The sequence below is a fragment of the Lotus japonicus genome, chromosome 4 (assembly GCF_012489685.1).
Source record: "Lotus japonicus ecotype B-129 chromosome 4, LjGifu_v1.2".
Classification (NCBI taxonomy): domain Eukaryota; kingdom Viridiplantae; phylum Streptophyta; class Magnoliopsida; order Fabales; family Fabaceae; genus Lotus; species Lotus japonicus.
The window spans coordinates 78,512,392-78,529,991 of NC_080044.1; the positions used below are offsets into that span (position 1 = coordinate 78,512,392).

The 17,600-nt window shown below is 36.8% G+C and overlaps 3 protein-coding genes across 5 annotated transcripts; 2 read left to right on the forward strand and 1 right to left on the reverse strand.

Annotated features, from left to right (window-relative positions):
* The first annotated feature begins 1,449 nt into the window (after window positions 1-1,449).
* LOC130711306 (protein trichome berefringence-like 7) lies at window positions 1,450-5,281 on the forward strand. Of its 2 annotated transcripts, XM_057560863.1 has the most exons (4): window positions 1,451-2,677; window positions 3,294-3,452; window positions 3,749-4,059; window positions 4,826-5,281. In XM_057560863.1, the coding sequence occupies exons 1-4, from the start codon at window positions 1,854-1,856 to the stop codon at window positions 4,828-4,830; spliced, it is 1,299 nt and encodes a 432-aa protein (XP_057416846.1). In that variant the 5' UTR covers window positions 1,451-1,853; the 3' UTR covers window positions 4,831-5,281. The 2 variants fall into 2 exon arrangements, with proteins under 2 accessions (XP_057416847.1, XP_057416846.1); XM_057560864.1 differs by lacking the exon at window positions 3,294-3,452 and having other exon boundaries at window positions 1,450-2,677.
* Window positions 5,282-6,112: 831 nt separating this feature from the next.
* Window positions 6,113-10,447, reverse strand: LOC130711304 (chromatin assembly factor 1 subunit FAS2). 2 transcript variants are annotated; one of them, XM_057560862.1, is made up of 12 exons: window positions 10,225-10,447; window positions 10,031-10,145; window positions 9,721-9,747; window positions 9,539-9,611; window positions 9,222-9,325; window positions 8,882-9,093; window positions 8,699-8,795; window positions 8,214-8,286; window positions 7,614-7,702; window positions 7,261-7,399; window positions 7,074-7,174; window positions 6,113-6,994 (listed from the first exon to the last, which is right to left on the reverse strand). In XM_057560862.1, exons 1-12 carry the CDS (start codon window positions 10,336-10,338, stop codon window positions 6,333-6,335), a joined length of 1,806 nt encoding a protein of 601 aa, XP_057416845.1. In that variant the 5' UTR covers window positions 10,339-10,447; the 3' UTR covers window positions 6,113-6,332. The 2 variants fall into 2 exon arrangements, with proteins under 2 accessions (XP_057416845.1, XP_057416844.1); XM_057560861.1 differs by having other exon boundaries at window positions 6,113-6,997; window positions 10,225-10,445.
* Window positions 10,448-12,395: 1,948 nt separating this feature from the next.
* LOC130714275 (uncharacterized) lies at window positions 12,396-15,421 on the forward strand. The gene is made up of 5 exons (XM_057564179.1): window positions 12,396-12,836; window positions 13,148-13,649; window positions 13,836-14,037; window positions 14,166-14,630; window positions 14,844-15,421. The coding sequence occupies exons 1-5, from the start codon at window positions 12,407-12,409 to the stop codon at window positions 15,225-15,227; spliced, it is 1,983 nt and encodes a 660-aa protein (XP_057420162.1). The 5' UTR covers window positions 12,396-12,406; the 3' UTR covers window positions 15,228-15,421.
* Window positions 15,422-17,600: the final 2,179 nt, after the last annotated feature.

The window sequence follows — 17,600 nt, forward strand, 5'->3', positions numbered from 1 at the left end:
TTTCTTACTAAAGTTTGATTTTTAAACCCCACTTAAATTTCTTTTGTCTATGTTTTTAGCTCAATTTTACAACTCTTGACATATAGGTATTTATGGTCAAAGATGTGATTTTGATTTGCAGTATCAATTGTAATTCTTATAAAGAAAAAGTTTAAAGTACCTTTGTTTTTAGTGTCAGAGATGTAGGTTCAACGCATGGAGGTGTGGGGAATGTCCACAGAAAGGAATATACATGCAAAATACAGTATGACGCTTAAGACAGTTTCTAGATCAAAGAGAGAAACTTAAAGTCTTAGAAGAATATTCACTGAGAAAAATGAGTAAGACTTATGTAATTTAAAGATATTTATAAAATATGGTATGAAGTTGAATAACTTAACTTTAATGAAGTCTTCGTAAATGACTTTCAAGACAATGGTCGCACTACTTTACTTGATTAGCTATTTTGATGGAATAAATCTCACTTTGATCTTCCTTGATCTTTTAACATGACATTCACTCGGTTGTGAATCTTTATAATAATTCTTTAGAAAGATATTAAACCTTATGACTACTTTGGCCAAAACAGCAGTTACAAAATTGCTTGATACAAAATTGCTTATGCAACACATCAGCTCTGAAATAGCTTATGTTATTAATTTTTTTAATATATTACAAATTATCCAGTGTAGTGAATAAGTCCCCGATTTGATATAGTACTCTAACCAAGTCAAATAACCGTTCGAATTTAATATCATTGGAATTGGAATTTGGAAGAAATCATGCCATCTAGTATGCACGATAGACAACATCTAAATCGACAAGATAATCATACAAAATCACTAATTGGCAGGGATAACAAAAAATAATTCAAGCACAGAGATTGCGATCTACTATGCACCAAGTTGTGTTGACAAAGTAAAGTTCACAAGAATACAAGCTTCACGAATTTCATTATATTTTGTTTCTTTCTATCTTAATTTTTACATGACGCTTAAATTGATATAACCAAAACTATAAATAAATACTTTAATAAAAAAGTATATATGTACACATATTATTAATTAAATAATTACTCAAAGTTAACACATTTTAGAGGAGTTACATTACAACTTTACAAACATAATGAAACAAAATTTTAATTTTAATTAAACTAAATTCTATTTTTCGATGTGGGAAAAAAATTTCACACACACTAAACTCTATTATATACATTAAAGTAAGCACATAAATGTCAATGCAGGTTACTTACTTAGAATACTTTCTTAATTAACGAGTGGTTGGTTCGAGTGGTACATCCGTACATGCTTGAATTTCCTTAAAAAATGTCTCTGGTTCGAGTCTTGTAAATAGAAAAAAAAAATTGTTGGAAAAATTAGCCTTACCGTGATATAAATATTTCCGACTCAAACAGAATTGTGTCTAGAAGAAGATACATCCTTTTTGTACCTTCTTAAGTAGTAGAAAATTGTAAACATGAACCAGAAACAAATTAAGCAAAATCAAACATTTCCATTGAAAGCAAAAGTAGCTTGAATGCTTGTTTGGTGATTTGTCTTATGATAACAGATGTCTTAACAACAACCCTGTTCTCCGCGTCCTGTCTTCAAATCAAAGTATCAAACCACCACCGATCCAAACCTCCGATGACACATGTTCCATCCCCAACAAGATTTCATTTTTCTGTAACCCTTTATACCTCATTCCATTTTCTGCATCTGGGTCTCTTCCTCTCCCTCCAAAATTAAATCTTTCCATCTGGGCCATTGAGTTTTGCCTCTAGGGTTGATTGGTGCTTGTTGAGATGCTAGTTGTTGATTCATGTTCCTCTGTGATTGCATGAACCGTGATGGCTTTGGATTTGGAATGTCACAATGAGTGCTTTGAATAGAAGCATTTCCTTCAACAGGGCTGCATCTTTCAATCGGAAGACTTTAAGCGTTGGAAGTCCTAGAGTTAATGTTAGCCATAACCGATTCGGATGTGTTTCTCTCAGGCTTCAGGTTCTTGTGATTATTGGTTCTGTGATTTCCTTCTTTGTAGCGGTTGGTGGTGGCTACATGTATTTGCTTCCTAGTCTCAGGCTAGCGTTTTTTCATAACCAAGCTCTCATTTCAGATAACAACAATGGATCAGTGAGGAACTGTGATGTGTTTGATGGAAGCTGGGTCCAGGTTCCTGATTCCCCTTTGTATAATGCTACAGAGTGTCCTTTTGTGGAACAAGGATTTGATTGTTTAGAGAATGGGAGGGATGACATGGATTATCTTACATGGAGGTGGAAGCCTAAAGGTTGTGAAATTCCAAGGTTTGATGTGCGTGGAGTTTTGGAAATGCTGAGAAGCAAAAGGGTTGTTTTTGTTGGTGATTCAATGAGTAGAACTCAGTGGGAGTCTCTGATTTGTATGCTGATGGCTGGGGTGGAGGATAAGGAGAGTGTTTATGAAGTGAATGGGAATAGGATAACAAAGAGGATTAGATTCTTAGGTGTCAGGTTCAGTGCCTTCAATTTCACCATTGAGTTTTTTCGCTCTGTTTTCCTGGTGCAGCAGGGGAAGGTGCCTTGGCATGCACCAAAGAGGGTGAAATCAACACTTTTGTTGGACAAGTTAGATGATATAAGTGACCAGTGGATTAATTCTGATATTCTTATATTCAACACTGGACATTGGTGGGTGCCATCTAAGCTTTTTGATCTGTAAGCTTCCCTTCCTTATCACATCTTAATAGTAAGCCTATTAGTGTTGTTATTTGTGACCATATCTGTTATAGTTGATTCTACTGCAATTCATTGGAAATTTTTACTTAGAGGTTTTGTTTTAAGGGGAAAACTGTTTACCAAAAAGGAAGTTTACATAACAGTTTGCTTAATACCTCATAATAGCTTTTGTTCTCTTATTAGGTCTAGGGGTATGATTTTGCTGTTCTTGAATGTCATTGTATAAAAGAGGTAATGTAAGCTATGGTTTTAGAGTTTTAGATGCATGAGCTGCCAAAATGCTGTCGTTTTGTTATTAAATGAAATATACCTCCAGAGATGTGATGATTCTTTCCTTGCCAATTCTTGGAAATCAAGATGATTGACCCTTCGATTTTGTCTTCTTATTTATGCTCACTTGGAATTGTTGTTGTTAGTGGGGTATTGTAGGACCCTCATATATATCAGAAGAAAACCATGCAGTGAACTTATATAATAGTCATCATTTATCAAACATTCATTCAATTTCTAATTGTTAGGCATGATCTGTGTTTTCATATGAAGTCCTTTTTTTTGGGGTTCCTGTTTAAACTGGTCCTCTTCTTGCATTCACCAGAGGATGCTTTTTCAAGGTTGGAAACTCTCTGAAGCTTGGGATGTCTATTCCTGATGCCTTTAAAATTGCACTTGAAACTTGGACATCATGGGTTGAGAGAAAGATTGATAAAAATAGAACTCGCGTCTATTTTAGAACTTTTGAGCCATCTCACTGGAGGTATTCCTACGATTTTGGTAACATAATGCTCTATTATAGTAGCTTTCTTATTTACATAACTGCTTAACACTATCTATTTTCTGGGTAAGGCCTTCCTAATAAGCTAGAACTATATTCTGTTATCTTGTTCTGCAGTTTTTTTCACTTCAAGCTAATCCTACGTAGAATACTGTGCTCTCAGTTTCAAGGAACTCTATGCTGTGGATTTCCTAACCTTCGAAATCTCGCATGTTGGTTATGCCTTCTGTATAACTCTATATCAACAATTATTTATCCAGCTTTCATTTCTGCTGCAGTGATTCTACCCGTAGGACTTGCAATGTGACCCAGTACCCGTCATTAGAAACTGATGGAAGGGATCAAAGCTTGTTTTCAGACATTGCTTTGGAAGTTGTGAAGAATGTTACCAGTCCTATAAATGTTCTCCATGTTACTTCTATGTCGGCTTTCCGGAGTGATGCACATGTTGGTAACTGGAGTGACAATCCAACTATTCAGGATTGTAGCCACTGGTGTCTACCTGGAGTACCTGATATGTGGAATGAAATCATCCTGTCCCAACTTTTTACTGAATATGAAATCCCTTTTCAGCAAATGGAATCACATGGTAAGTTCAGTTATCTTCTAATACTTTTTTCACTTTACCTTGGAGCATATCTCCATGATTTACTTTATATTCATGACTGGGTTAATTGCACAAACACCCCTTAACTTTTATTGGCATAGTCACTTGATTGGGCAAATATTCCCCTTTAACCTACTTTACATGTAAATTGACTGTGAAATCAATATACATATAAAAATTTAAAATATTTAACTATATATTACTCAATCTAGTTTACACTTTTCTTATAATGGAAATCACTAAATCAATGTAATTGCAAGAAACATTTTGCCCATAGATGTAACTGTGTTCAGCCATAATATATGTATTTGCCCTTGCAGTTCTATTTCTAGGACAATCCTCAACTATATAGTAAATCTTTTGAATTATAGGAATTTCACATTCTGTTCAGTATCCTAGTCTTATGTTTAAAATATTGTAATTATTGTCACTTCATGCAGTTCCTGTTCTCAGGCTGACCTAAGCATGGCACAGGAGCTATGCTGTTATTCTCATATATGCCATGCTGTTTAGGGTTATATTTTTGGATTAGGATCCTCGCATGTGAAATATCTCTCATGTTCTCTCACTTAAAGACACTTTTTCTTAAAAAAAAAGTAACCTTAACACACTTTATGAAAAATGTTAGCCCTTGTTTAGGCCACATCAGAGAGGAAGAGAGAGAGCCAATACTTTTCTGTCACTTGTCATGCATCATTTTTCAGGAAAAAATAAAAAAAATTCTTACATACTTTATTTCTGGGTGCAGATTAGAGACTAACAACATTCTTAGTAATTACAAGGCTACCTCAAAAAATTCAGATGCTTCATGATATGGATCAGATTTCATTCTCATGCTAACTCCACAAATCTGAAGCCATCTCTTTTTGCAATTGTTGACCTTGACATGGGATTGGTATCCTTGCTGCTCCCGGTTTCAGAGGATCACAACAGTTTTGTGAATATACTCAATATTGCACCAGATTTTGTAAAAGTAAGTTCCAGATAGGCATTAAGATTGTACCTGGTTCTCTACAACCAAGAGATGAAACCGAATATATTTTTAATTGATTTTCCAATTCTTTGTATCCCGGAAAATGTATTGTCTGGGAGTTAACAAATTTGTCTGCATGTCATGACTTTTGGTTTTGGCCGTGACGATGCTATTGTTTGCCATAACAAAAGAGAAAGAGAAGAAATAGTAAATCAATCAATTGTTTTTCCAGATTGCCCTGTCTTAACCATGGCATATTGGTTTGTTTCAAATGAAATCGTAGTTACATTTTTGCTCAACTTGGATGTCATTTTTTCTTCTGGCCTTGAGAGGGAAGCACTGTTCTGATGACTGGTCATGGGATAACGCCTAGTGAGCCACTTCATGTTGATGGTGGAGACAAATCCACACCAAACCCTTGACAGCATGCTAAGGTTGATCCGTGATTAGTTTTGCTTGTTGTCAACGTTATAAGAATTCTGCGACCATTTCTGTTGCTGAAATTTAAAGGGTAAAATTATTAGAGTATCAAAGTACACATTGCAAAGAAGTCCCCATTCACAAAAATCAGTTGTTCAATCAATATTAGTTGATGGGGTATGCATAATGCATTTTGTTTCTCACAGACCGGGACATTCATTTTATTTTTAACATGGAACATAACCATCATTCTCTAGTTCTCTTAAGTTAATAAGACTAAAACGAGAGGAAATATTCAAGAGTCTTTCAATCCAAACAACTATTCAAGTGATTTTGACATGACTATTAAAACGCATGACAATTTTATGTTTTGGCCAATTTCCATGTACGGTTTTTTATGGTTGGAATACTGCTGGGAAGGAAAGTTTTAGGTTTGATAACACAATAGTGTAAGGTTTTTCAAAAAAAAGAAACATTACACAAATAAAATTAACCTTTTATCGATGATCATGGACAAAATTTGTTTTCAGCAAATCACAGTAAAGGATGTGAAGAAAGACATTGATTTCTTGCCAGGATTTGGTGATGTCTCACCTCATACGTTCTCTAATTTCATCTCTCGATTGCTGCGGCACTCTGCTCTTACTTTACCTTCAAATATTTGATATCATACGTAGTAGAATAACAAGTCCATGGAGAACTCTCCATGATGATGATTGTTCTCACTAATTGGAATCTACATTACAAAATTATGTTAAAGCAAACAAGAAAAAAGGAAGGGGAGGTGAGTTGAAAATACAGGCCGCAGAGAAAAAAAGATGTACACAGGCCAGTATGGAAAGAATTTATCAGGATTTGAAAGTCATGGATCGATTGCAATAGGAGTAATACGCTTCTTGGCTGGCTTATTTGATACAGGTGTACTCTTTGAATTGGACAATTGTTTCCCTGAACTCGATTGCAGTTTCTCTGCTTTCTCCACTGCTTCAGATTGTTTACCACCTGGATTATCTGACTGTTTCTCTTCCTTGTCTTCTCCAAAATTTACACTACCTGAACTACATACATTCTTCTCTGCCTTTTCTTGTGCTTCAGTTTTTACACTGTCTAATACAGCAGTTCCAGTACTCCCACTTGTCTCAATGACCATGTCATCAGCCTTCTCTTTGGCATCATCTTTCCTACTATCTGCAGCAACTCTTTCAAAATTCTTAGCTGCCTCAATGACCATGTCATCAGCTTTTGCTTCTGCTTCATTTTTCCTACTATCTGCTATAACCGTGCTAACATTCCCAGTTGACTCGATGATCATGTCATCCACCTTATTTTGTGTTACAGTTTTACTGCTTTCTGCTATGACTGTACCGATATCTGCAGATTCTTCAATGACCATGTCATCAGTTTTCTCTTCTGCTTCCATTTTCCTGCTTTCTGCTTCAACTGTAACAACTTTCCCTGATGGTATAATGACAGCATTGTTGGCTGTCTGCAAGGTGCTTGTACTATCCTTGTAGGAGACCTTTCCTTCTAGAACAGTGTAAAAGAGAAATTAAAAACCTCATAACAGTCAAAATATAAGAGCATAAAAAGGAATTCTGCTAACCTGATAAAGAGAAAGGTGATCCAAGCTCATCATTTTCAAATTCCACCAAAGAGCAGAAACCATCTTGCGAGGACAATGCCAAATAACGAGCATCCGGTGACCTATGAACAAATACTAGTTAAACCGTTTAAAAACAACTGTTAATTCTCAAACCAGAAAAGGATTTGCATTGCCACTAAAAATTTACCAGGTAATATCTGTTATTGTAGCATAATGAAGACCAGCTAATATAGCTATTGGAGAAGTGTTCTCAGTGTCAAAAATATACAATGAATTCAAAGTGGCCACGGCAAATACAATGCGATATGGAAGCTTAAATAACCCATCTGCACTTAACAAAATCAGAATTACATCTGTTAAGCAATACATTCTTTTCAAGACAGGCAGAATCGAAAGCAATACTAATTGTAGAGTAAGAGGTGTCAGATTTAAGTTGACCCTATGCCACTCAGGCAATTCGATTGTAAGTTTGTAACAGTACCACCTAGCACCATGTATACAGTAATCGTTCTTAAATAGAAGTGTATCAGGTATATGTACCTGAGTCTGTTCCCCGAAGTTTGAAAAATATGGGACAGAACCGGACAGCTACAACAGGTTTGTTTGCACAAGGAAGTTGTATGGCAGGCCTGCATACCAGGAGAAATAATAAAGTAAAACACATCAATAGTAAGGAACTCAGATAAAGAAGATGAAAGATAGATAAAGAAAAAGAATGGGTAGGCAAGAAACGGAGAATAGCATAATTCTCCCTAAAGGTTTCCCCTTTCTCAAAGGATCTCTCCTTTCACTCTCAAACTATCAAATGTACTGACTGAATCCTCTCTAACCTGATTTCTCCCTATGCATTTATGCCTACTAAGTACTAACTAACTACTATAACATCCCCTAACTGCTATAAAAGCCCCTAACTAGTTTTCCCTGCTCTTTACATCCTAACACATCAGAAGCATACTATTTATTTGTAACTTAATTCACTAGCTTAACATGGATAATTGAAAGTAAATCCAGATTTACTGCTTAGTTTGCAAGATGGAAAATTAACAGTTCATCAAGATAGCACAAATTAGAAGTGCACTTTGGATTTGCATAATGTCTTTACTCAGCACTTAAAAAGATAAAAATAGAAGGAAGACTCACCGAGAAAGATCTTTTCTAGAAAATATGTAAGCTGCATTGACAGCTTCAGAGGCAGTATTAATTTTGTAAGAGCCTGAAATAGGTAAAGTGATACATGAGCTTTTCGATTATAAACAGGCACATAGTAAAAGCTATACAACAAGGGTGAAAATATACAGGAATTCAGATCCTCAAAGGAAGAACTCCATGGATATGATTCAACCTATAAGTTGCAATTAAATTATATGGATGTCAGGCTAAACAACAAGGGTGAAAATTAGAAACTGATAGACATGCAATGCAACTAAGACTACATCAATTAACACTTGAATCAGCGTTGACCACTTGATCCACTTTCCAGTAAAATGAAAAATTATAAACTAAGAAAGCTTCAAGCACTAGCCTAATTCTAAAAGAATCTCTACATGCAGTTACAAAAGCTCATCAACAAGTGCAAAAAGCAAGATTAACTGAATCAAAGATCTAACTCCTGGTCAAGTACATACCTGCAGGCACAAGTAGAAATGAACCATCAGGAGACCAGGCTAATCTTCTGAAGAAAGATGGTAATGTCTCATCGTGGAAGAGATGATATTTTGTCAACTGCATTACGAAAATTATGCCTAATGTTCAGTTTTGTAACAACCATCTATGATGAAAATAAATAAGAATGATACCTACATGCTAACCTTAGAATTCTTCAACAATGGCTGTTCTGCCTTGGAAATAAGATGCTGGCAAACATAATTGGCTTTCTCAATGCCCTTTGATTTATGAGGCTTATTAATGTAAATTCGGCAAGTCCGGTCAGAACTAAGAGAAGTAACATACTTCCCTAGAGGGTCCCAAGCAACCCCCTGAACATAGTGTGCATGGGAATCCAATGTCTGAAGGTTAGTTCCTGACACACATGGATCAAGTGATATAAGAATATAAACCAAGCATGTCAATTGGGATAGTCACAGCATATCAACTGCCATCTACCGCATTGGTAGCATATCCAGAACATTTATGTGTTGTCTTTCTTACCTTTGTTAACATCCCATATGATGCAACAATTATCAACTGATCCAGATATGAGATATGCGCCATCCGGAGACCACTCGAGGTCCATAATGTCCTTCATATGAGATCTAATTCACACAAAAAATCTTTAATAACCAGGAAATTGATACAGTGAAAAACAAAAATTTAAAAATCTGCTTGGTCTTTATGAATGGTATTAATCAAAGTTTGACATTCAGATTCAATTAACAATTATACTTCCATTTTTTTACATGATAATTACTTTAAAATTATAACAATGCATGTAAAGGCTCATTGATGAATCAAAGCAAAGGCAATACCGTAACGTCTTAAGAACCTTCCATGTCGGACCAGTATCTGTAGAATGTAACTTCCATATTAACATCTCACCAGCTGAAAAAAAAAATATGATGTCAAAACATCGATCCCTCATTTTAGCTGAAGCTAAAAACTAAAAACCGTTAAACACATTCAACAGTGACAGTCAAGATCCAGATCGTACCGTCAGCACCAGAAGCTAGCAGTTCCCCTGCAAGATTCAAAAAGTGAGTTGTTAACAACACAAAGCATCACTCTATAGTCTTAACAACACAGCATCACCAACTAAATTCTAACTTAGCAACACAAAGCATCACTACTATTCTTGTTGAAGAACAAGTGGCAACATTCCAGTTAACACAAAAAACCAAAATCTAACTTCTACAGAAAAGATCTAAACAATTTCCTCATAGTGCACTAACAATTCTTCAACAAACAGAGCATTGTGTGAAATCGCGATCCATTTTACAGGCGAAGATGGGAGAATCAGTTACCGGAAGGAGAGAAGCGAATGACATTGACAGCGGAGCTATGGTAAGAAAGGTTGTTGACATAGGAAACTGAAGGTATCTGCTTCTTCTGTGCTCCAGCTGGTTTAATCGTCCAGAACTGCGAACACGATGAGACAACAAATCAAATCGAATCATGATCAATTGAGCAGTGCGGAGGCGACGGAGTGGTACGGTACCTTGATGTCGAAATCGGCGCCAGCGGTGGCGAGAGTGGCGGAGGGAGGGTGGAAATCGATGGACAAGACGGGTTTTCCCTCGTGCCAGCTTATCTGAACCGTTCCACCTTTCATTTCTCTCTCGAGTGCGTTCGTGACTTTTCGGTTTGATCCAATTAGGGTTTGGAGTGGAAAGAGAGTGAGTTTACACTACTGAGAGAAGAATGCGAAGAGAGAGGGGAAATGGAATTTTCGCGCTTCTGTGTTTCAATTGGCGGGAAAAACTAGGATCTCATGGGTTTTGGGCTTGGGCCTTTTACTAGGTGGGCTGCCTTACCTCTTCCGCACAGGGTATTCTTTGGGCTTAGGGCCTTTTCTGGGCGGCCCAAAGTAGCAAGCATGCAAGTGTCGTATATGGGAGTGCGTACTAGCAGAGTCAGGGTCGTGTACAAGTATTTTGGGCCTAACGCGAAAATGTTGAAAGAAGTTTTTTTACAAGAATCTTAAAGAAACTTTGTATATTATGAAAATTCAGATATAGTCAAAATAAGAGTGCAAGGGTCCTAGAGAATGTAAGAAATACACAAGTTTAAGAACTAAAGGGGAGGAAAAGTGAAGTAGGTATTTCCAATGAATGAATATGCCCATTGATCACCCCAACTTCACACTCATTAGTATCATCTGTTTCTTTTATTTTGCCATTTTTTTTATTCCGGGCGAATGAATCACAAGACACATGACTAACTTCTGATATGTCTAATTATATAACAACAACAACAATACACCTTTCAACAAAAAGAATCTTGGGTCCTTTTGAGTAGTGAATGTTCAGGACCTGTCTAATTATATAACATCTTGGATCCTTTTTAACAAATTTTTTGGGGGCCTTTTATTTGGGAGGGGGCCTTAGGCAGCAACCTTTTTTTTAACTAAAGGGCCCCACGACCCTGAGCGAGTTATGTGATGTTGTTTCTCTCCATCAAGACAAAACGATCTTTTCAAAGTATGCTTGTGATATGAGGTTTTGAAGCACTCGATTTATCTTTGTATTTTGATCTCATAGGTGTACACTTTTGGTGGTCCATCTATTTTCGCTACTATGTTGATAGGTTCCTGCCACATTATGTTGTTGGCTTATAGCATGCTAGCTTGAGTTGTAGTGCGTCTTTATGTGCTATGCGGAAGTGCTACTTTCCAAGGTTGAGTCCTGTAACTTTTGTCATATTCGTAACTCTAAGTATCATTTGGCTTGACTTGTACCCGGACCTTATATACATTTGACAAAAAAAATGTTGTTTCCATATAAATTAGGGATTGTGTTGTCATTTTCTTTTTCACCAATTAACTCCTATCATGTTATCTACCCATAAAAAAAGCTCATATCATGTGAAATAAAAATCACTCACTAGTACCAACAAGTTTCGACACAGCTCGTGGATAGCTGAACATTTAGTAAATAGTTTGATTCTCGAGCGATGTGTATGAAGAATTATTTGATTTATTGAAAGTGACTTGCCCACTTAATGAGATCTCACATACTTAAGGAGATTAATCTCATGATTGTCGACTAAGCTATCGTTATGAATTCATTAATTAAAATAATTTACTTCAAATGGTACAAGTATTAATTAATCAAATTAAATGAAAAAGCACAATATACACATGAGATATTAAATAAAAGATATACTTTAAATTTCCCAAATAATTTGATCCTTAGGCTATTCTTCCGATGACCAATATACATGAATCCAAATTGAAAAAAAAAAAAAAGAAAAAGATGCTGCCAGCATGGTTAATATAATGAGACTAAAGTAAGATAGACTTTTCCTCAGTCCTAATTAACCGACATTACCTCGAGTTTCTGTGGGTCCACCCAGATGCCAACCTCATCAAACTTGTGGGTAAATTGGGTAGGATGAGAGAGCGCGTAGTTTCTGATCTGTACACAAGTTTTTGCTAATAAGAAACTTGACCCCAAAATCAAATGCAAGGAAAGTGTATAGAATTATAGAATATACAATGTTGAGATTTAAAGGGCAGCATAGAAGTTCAAAAACAACGTTAGGAACTACCACACAGAGCTACCTGAATTGGATAGTACCAACTGGTTTTGTCCGGCACATAATATACATCCCACTGAAAATAAAGATATCAACTCTTTATCAATTTATAAACGCCCAAAATGTTCTGCCTTGTCTTAAAAATGTCATCTATTTTCTCCTTCCGTTACATAAACAAAATCATACATCACTGTATTCAATTCTTGTTGATGGAGGTGGAACATCCCTTATTCTCAGAGAAAACAGTGTTATTAGTTGAGCCATGCATAGCTCAAAACCAGAGCAAGACAAGCAATGAGGTTGGAGTTGTAACAAAATCAAGCATATCAGAGACATCTAATGACTTTTGTTACCACCCTGAATCCTTCAAGAAGCTAGTGGAAATGGGTCTGCCCTGTAATGAATCTGTGGAGGAAAAGCTTTCATGGTTGAGGTCCCAGATCATAGGTCATGATGCAGAGTTTGACTCTCCATTTGGAAGAAGAAAACTTCTCTATGCTGATCACACTGCTTCTGGCCGTAGTCTTCACTACAATGAAAATTTCATCATCAACCATCTTCTTCCTTTCTATGGTACGTTACTTGACATCACACCTTATACCAATCTATATTATATGCTGTGATAACTATTACCTTGGCATTTCCTAAGGTAAGATTTTTTTTTTTTACCAATTGTGTCTCATTCTTTATCTGTCACCTTTTTTTAATTGACATAACAAAATTTTAATGATATGACATTAAGACACCAATATGCAACTTCACATCTTGGTAGTTTTTGATTCCTTGAAAATCTTCTAGATTAGTCAAGCAAATTATAGGAAGACAAGACACTACAAAATTCAAATGTGAGAGCATATATTTGATCCTTGTTATTACCTGTGTAGGCAACACTCACACTTGTGACAGTTATGTGGGAAGCAGAACAACAAAAATGCTACATGAAGCGACTGAGTACATTAAGAAATGCTTAGGTGGTGGAGAAAAGGATGCAATCATCTTCTGTGGTTCAGGCACAACTGCAGCCATCAAGAGGCTGCAAGAAGTGTTGGGAATAGCTGTGCCATCAATCATGAGGGAGAGGCTTTTGAAGAGCCTCACCAAAGAAGAGAGATGGGTGGTTTTTGTTGGACCCCATGAACACCACTCCAATCTCCTTTCGTGGCGGCAAAGCCTTGCCGAGGTGATAGAGATTGGTCTAGATGACCAAGGGTTGCTGGATATGGAAGCTCTGAAGTTGCAACTTGAAGCCTTTAAGCATTCGAATCGACCCCTCTTGGGATCTTTCTCTGCTTGCAGCAATGTCACTGGAATCTACTCAGATACAAGAGCTATTGCTAGGCTTCTTCACCAGTACAAAGGATTTGCATGCTTTGATTTTGCGGCAAGGTACATGGTTAGAATTGTTGGCATGTGTATGAGTTTATGTATTGTGAAATGAATTTGACGTGGTAGAATTTCCTTACACAAACATCTAATGATTAGTTGCCACATTTCATACTGAAGGTTCATGAAAATTGATATATGATCTTATGAAATTTGAAAACGTAGTGATAGTTTTATTTGTTTGTGTAGTGGTCCATATGTGGAGATTGACATGAGGTCAGGGCAGAGAGATGGCTATGATGCTGTGTTCCTGAGTACACATAAGTTTCTTGGTGGTCCTGACTCTCCTGGAGTGCTCCTCATGAACAAGGCCTTATATCAGTTAAGATCTTCACCACCATCCACGTGTGGCGGTGGAACTGTCACTTATGTCAACAGCTTCAATGAAAAGGTATGTAAATTGCTATGCTCTTGTTGGAAATTTTGAAAATGCAGAAAGAGGTATATAGGTACATTTTGAAGAATCTAAGAAGGTGCATGCTTGCACATGTTAATCAGTAAACTGTGTCATTTATACAGGATACACTATACTTGGAGAACATTGAGGATAGGGAAAATGGGGGCACGCCTCCAATAATCCAAACAGTGAGAGCAGCTTTGGCATTTTGGGTGAAAGAGTACATAGGCTATGAAGAGATTGAAAAAAGGGAACAACATTACATTAACAAGGCACTTCAGAGGCTTGTCACCAACCCCAACATTAAGGTTCTGGGAAACTTAAAAGCCAAGAGACAAGCTATATTGGCATTCCTCATCTACTCTACCACCAATGAGTGTGATGGAGATAGCCATGAACTTAATTTGTGGCAAGAAATGGGGAACCAAAGAGGCAAGCCACTTCATGGTCCTTTTGTTGCAGCACTACTCAATGACCTCTTTGGCATCCAAGCTAGAGGTGGTTGTGCTTGTGCTGGACCTTATGGCCATGATTTGCTCAACATCAACAAGTCTCAATCACTTGCTATAAGATCTTCAGTTCAAGAGGTAAAAATTCCTCCACCATCATTTTTACATGTTATTATGACCCTGTTTGTTGGATACCGACTAAATATCACTTATCAAAGATTATTTACTGGAAAAACACTAAATAAGCTTCGATAAGTGCATTTTTGCCTCCATTCAAACAGTTCTATGCAAGTGAAATTAAGTGCTAGAGCATTTTTTTGAGAACCAAAGTTGTTTATTACATTTGTGCAGGGCTATATTGGAGTAAAACCTGGATGGACCCGAGTTAGTTTTCCATATTATATGAGTGAAGAGGATTTTGAGTACATTTTGAGTTGCATAGAGTTTTTGGCTTTATATGGCCAAAGGTTCTTTCCTCTTTACAGCTTCAATTTGAGAAATGGTAGCTGGAGGATGAAGACAGAGGAATTTGAGGCATTAACCAAGGAGGGTCAACATTTGTTAGGAACAACTCTAGAGAAAGTGAACAATGATGTGCAAGAAGGAAGAGGGCATATAAGGAATCAATCTTACTTTGATGCAGCCAAATGTGTTGCTAGTAGCCTCCCCAAGTTCCCTCCTCAGGGAATACTCCAAGAAGATGTGGATCCCAATGTCCTCTGCTTCAGAGTTTGATTATCATTATTATGATATTGTCTATAATCAATATACGAAACATCATTTGTTATACAGATTTTATTTTATGACATTTTCATTCCTTTTATAGGATGAATGAAATCAACTTATCTACATGTCACGACACCTCTCTAACTTTTAGACTTAAATTGTCCATGATTAAGACTTCTTACTGATATAGAGGTAAGAATCACATAAAGGATCATCATTAATTTCAAACGTCGAGAGGGTACAGCACTTCTTGCTGTTGCTGCTTGGCTAATTGATTCTTTCTGTAGTGTAGGTGATATTAAATAAGGATTAACACTACTTTTATACTCAAATTATTGGCAGCCCAAATTTTTTTTGATCCTTACTATCGATTATCGATTATAGTCTCTACCTCCGTTAAGTGTGTGTTTAGATCAGCGTTAGCAGAATTGAATCTGACTATAATTGGATTCGGTCATAATTAAATCTAGTAATGTGAGTTTAAGTGACGTGATTTATGTTTGGATAGATTTATCTATAATTTATTTTCGTAACTGAATTATAGTACAAATAGTTAAATACACAAAATCGGATCAGCCAGATGGAGAAGCTACCCAAGTCAATTCTGTGAGATCCAGATCAAACTCGTAGAATCTATTCTCAAAGTTAGTTCCCAAACATCTTCAAAATGATGGAGATCCACGTTTGAGAATTGGAACCAAACATACCCTAATACATCACCGCTTTACAATATAGGCTTAATTGCACTTTTGGTCCCCCATCTAACATGATTGTGCAAAAATGGTCCCAAATGTTTAAAACGAGCGGTCAAAGCCCCTAACGTTTGTGTCGTGAGCGATTTAAGTCCCTCTGTCCAATTCCGTGAGTTGACTAACGGAATGTGCTGATGTATGCTTCATTAATTGACGTGGCATGTTAGGTCAGCACGCCATGTAGATAAGTTATTATTAAAACATTATTTTGTAAAATAAAATTTTCCCAACCTCCTTCTGAGTGGATCCAAATCCGCCTCTCTTCTTCATCCCAGAAAATCATAATTCTCTTTGACTATTCATCTTCATCCTCAGACTCATCTTCAACACAAAAAAAAAAAAACCAGAAACACTAATAATACCATTTTCTTCATCCCTCTCATTCTCTAACACAACCATGGTCGCAGCACCTCTATCCCATCTCTCAGCAATCCCACTAATAACACCAATTAAGGTGTGATTGGTGAGAAGGAAGAAGAACCTAACCCCAACCCCACCACTCCAACACCATAAGTCAAGAACCCATGGCAGCAGCATCAACAGCAACGACAGAAGAGGAGAACAATGAAGTTGCAGATCCATGGGTTTGAGAGGAAGAACTCGTTCATGGAGGAGACACAACGTCTTAACGAAATCGAAGGTGGAGAATAGTGGAGTCACAGATCCGTTCTCTAATTTGATTTTCTCGGAGCCCAAAATTACAGCAATTGCTCGTCGCACACCAGATCAAACCGTAAATTACTTGATTACGAGCCCTAATACGAGGTGAATCTCCCAGGAACAATCACACCCAGTCACCACCGTGCTCTTGCTCACCAATCGTGCAGCTTCGTCATGCGCTTCCAACTGTTGTTGCTTACTTGTTGCAGTGTTTGTGTTGTGGTTATTAGGGGTGGTAGGGTTGGAGTTCTTGACTTCTAGGTTGGGGGTGGTTGTGCTGTGTGGTTGTTGTGGCTGGGGCTGGGCGTGGTGTTGCGGTGTGGTTGGGTTTGGGGGTGGTGGTGTTGTTCTGGAAGATGAAGGTTGATGATTAATTTTATGGGTTTGGTTAAAGAAGATAAAGGTTGAAGATGGAAGATGAAGATTGAAGATGAGATTTTTAATTTAGGGGGAAAATGTTTTAACAATAATTTATCTACATGGCGTGCTGACCTAACATGCCACGTCAATTAATGAAGCATACATCAGCACATTCCGTTAGTCAACTCACGGAATTGGACGGAGGGACTTAAATCGCTCACAGCACAAACGTTAGGGGCTTTGACCGCTCGTTTTAAACATTTGGGACCATTTTTGCACAATCATGTTAGATGAGGGACCAAAAGTGCAATTAAGCCTACAATATATTACATATCACCACTTTTTAACGGGATATCACTATCAACAAGTCATGCTACAATTGCCGGTTTGTCACGTGTCCATAATAATCTTATGTGCTATATTTTACTCCCAAATGAGATCCAATCACTAAGTTATTTATATAGTAAATTTTTATACAAGGTTATTGTTTCTCGATTGCTAATAGTTTTCATTTTATTGTTAAAAGTGCTAGTTATCATATATTTGAGCAAAATAAACTATGTGTCAATTTAAATGTCTAGTGTATTTTTTAGTAGACAAAATGCAATAA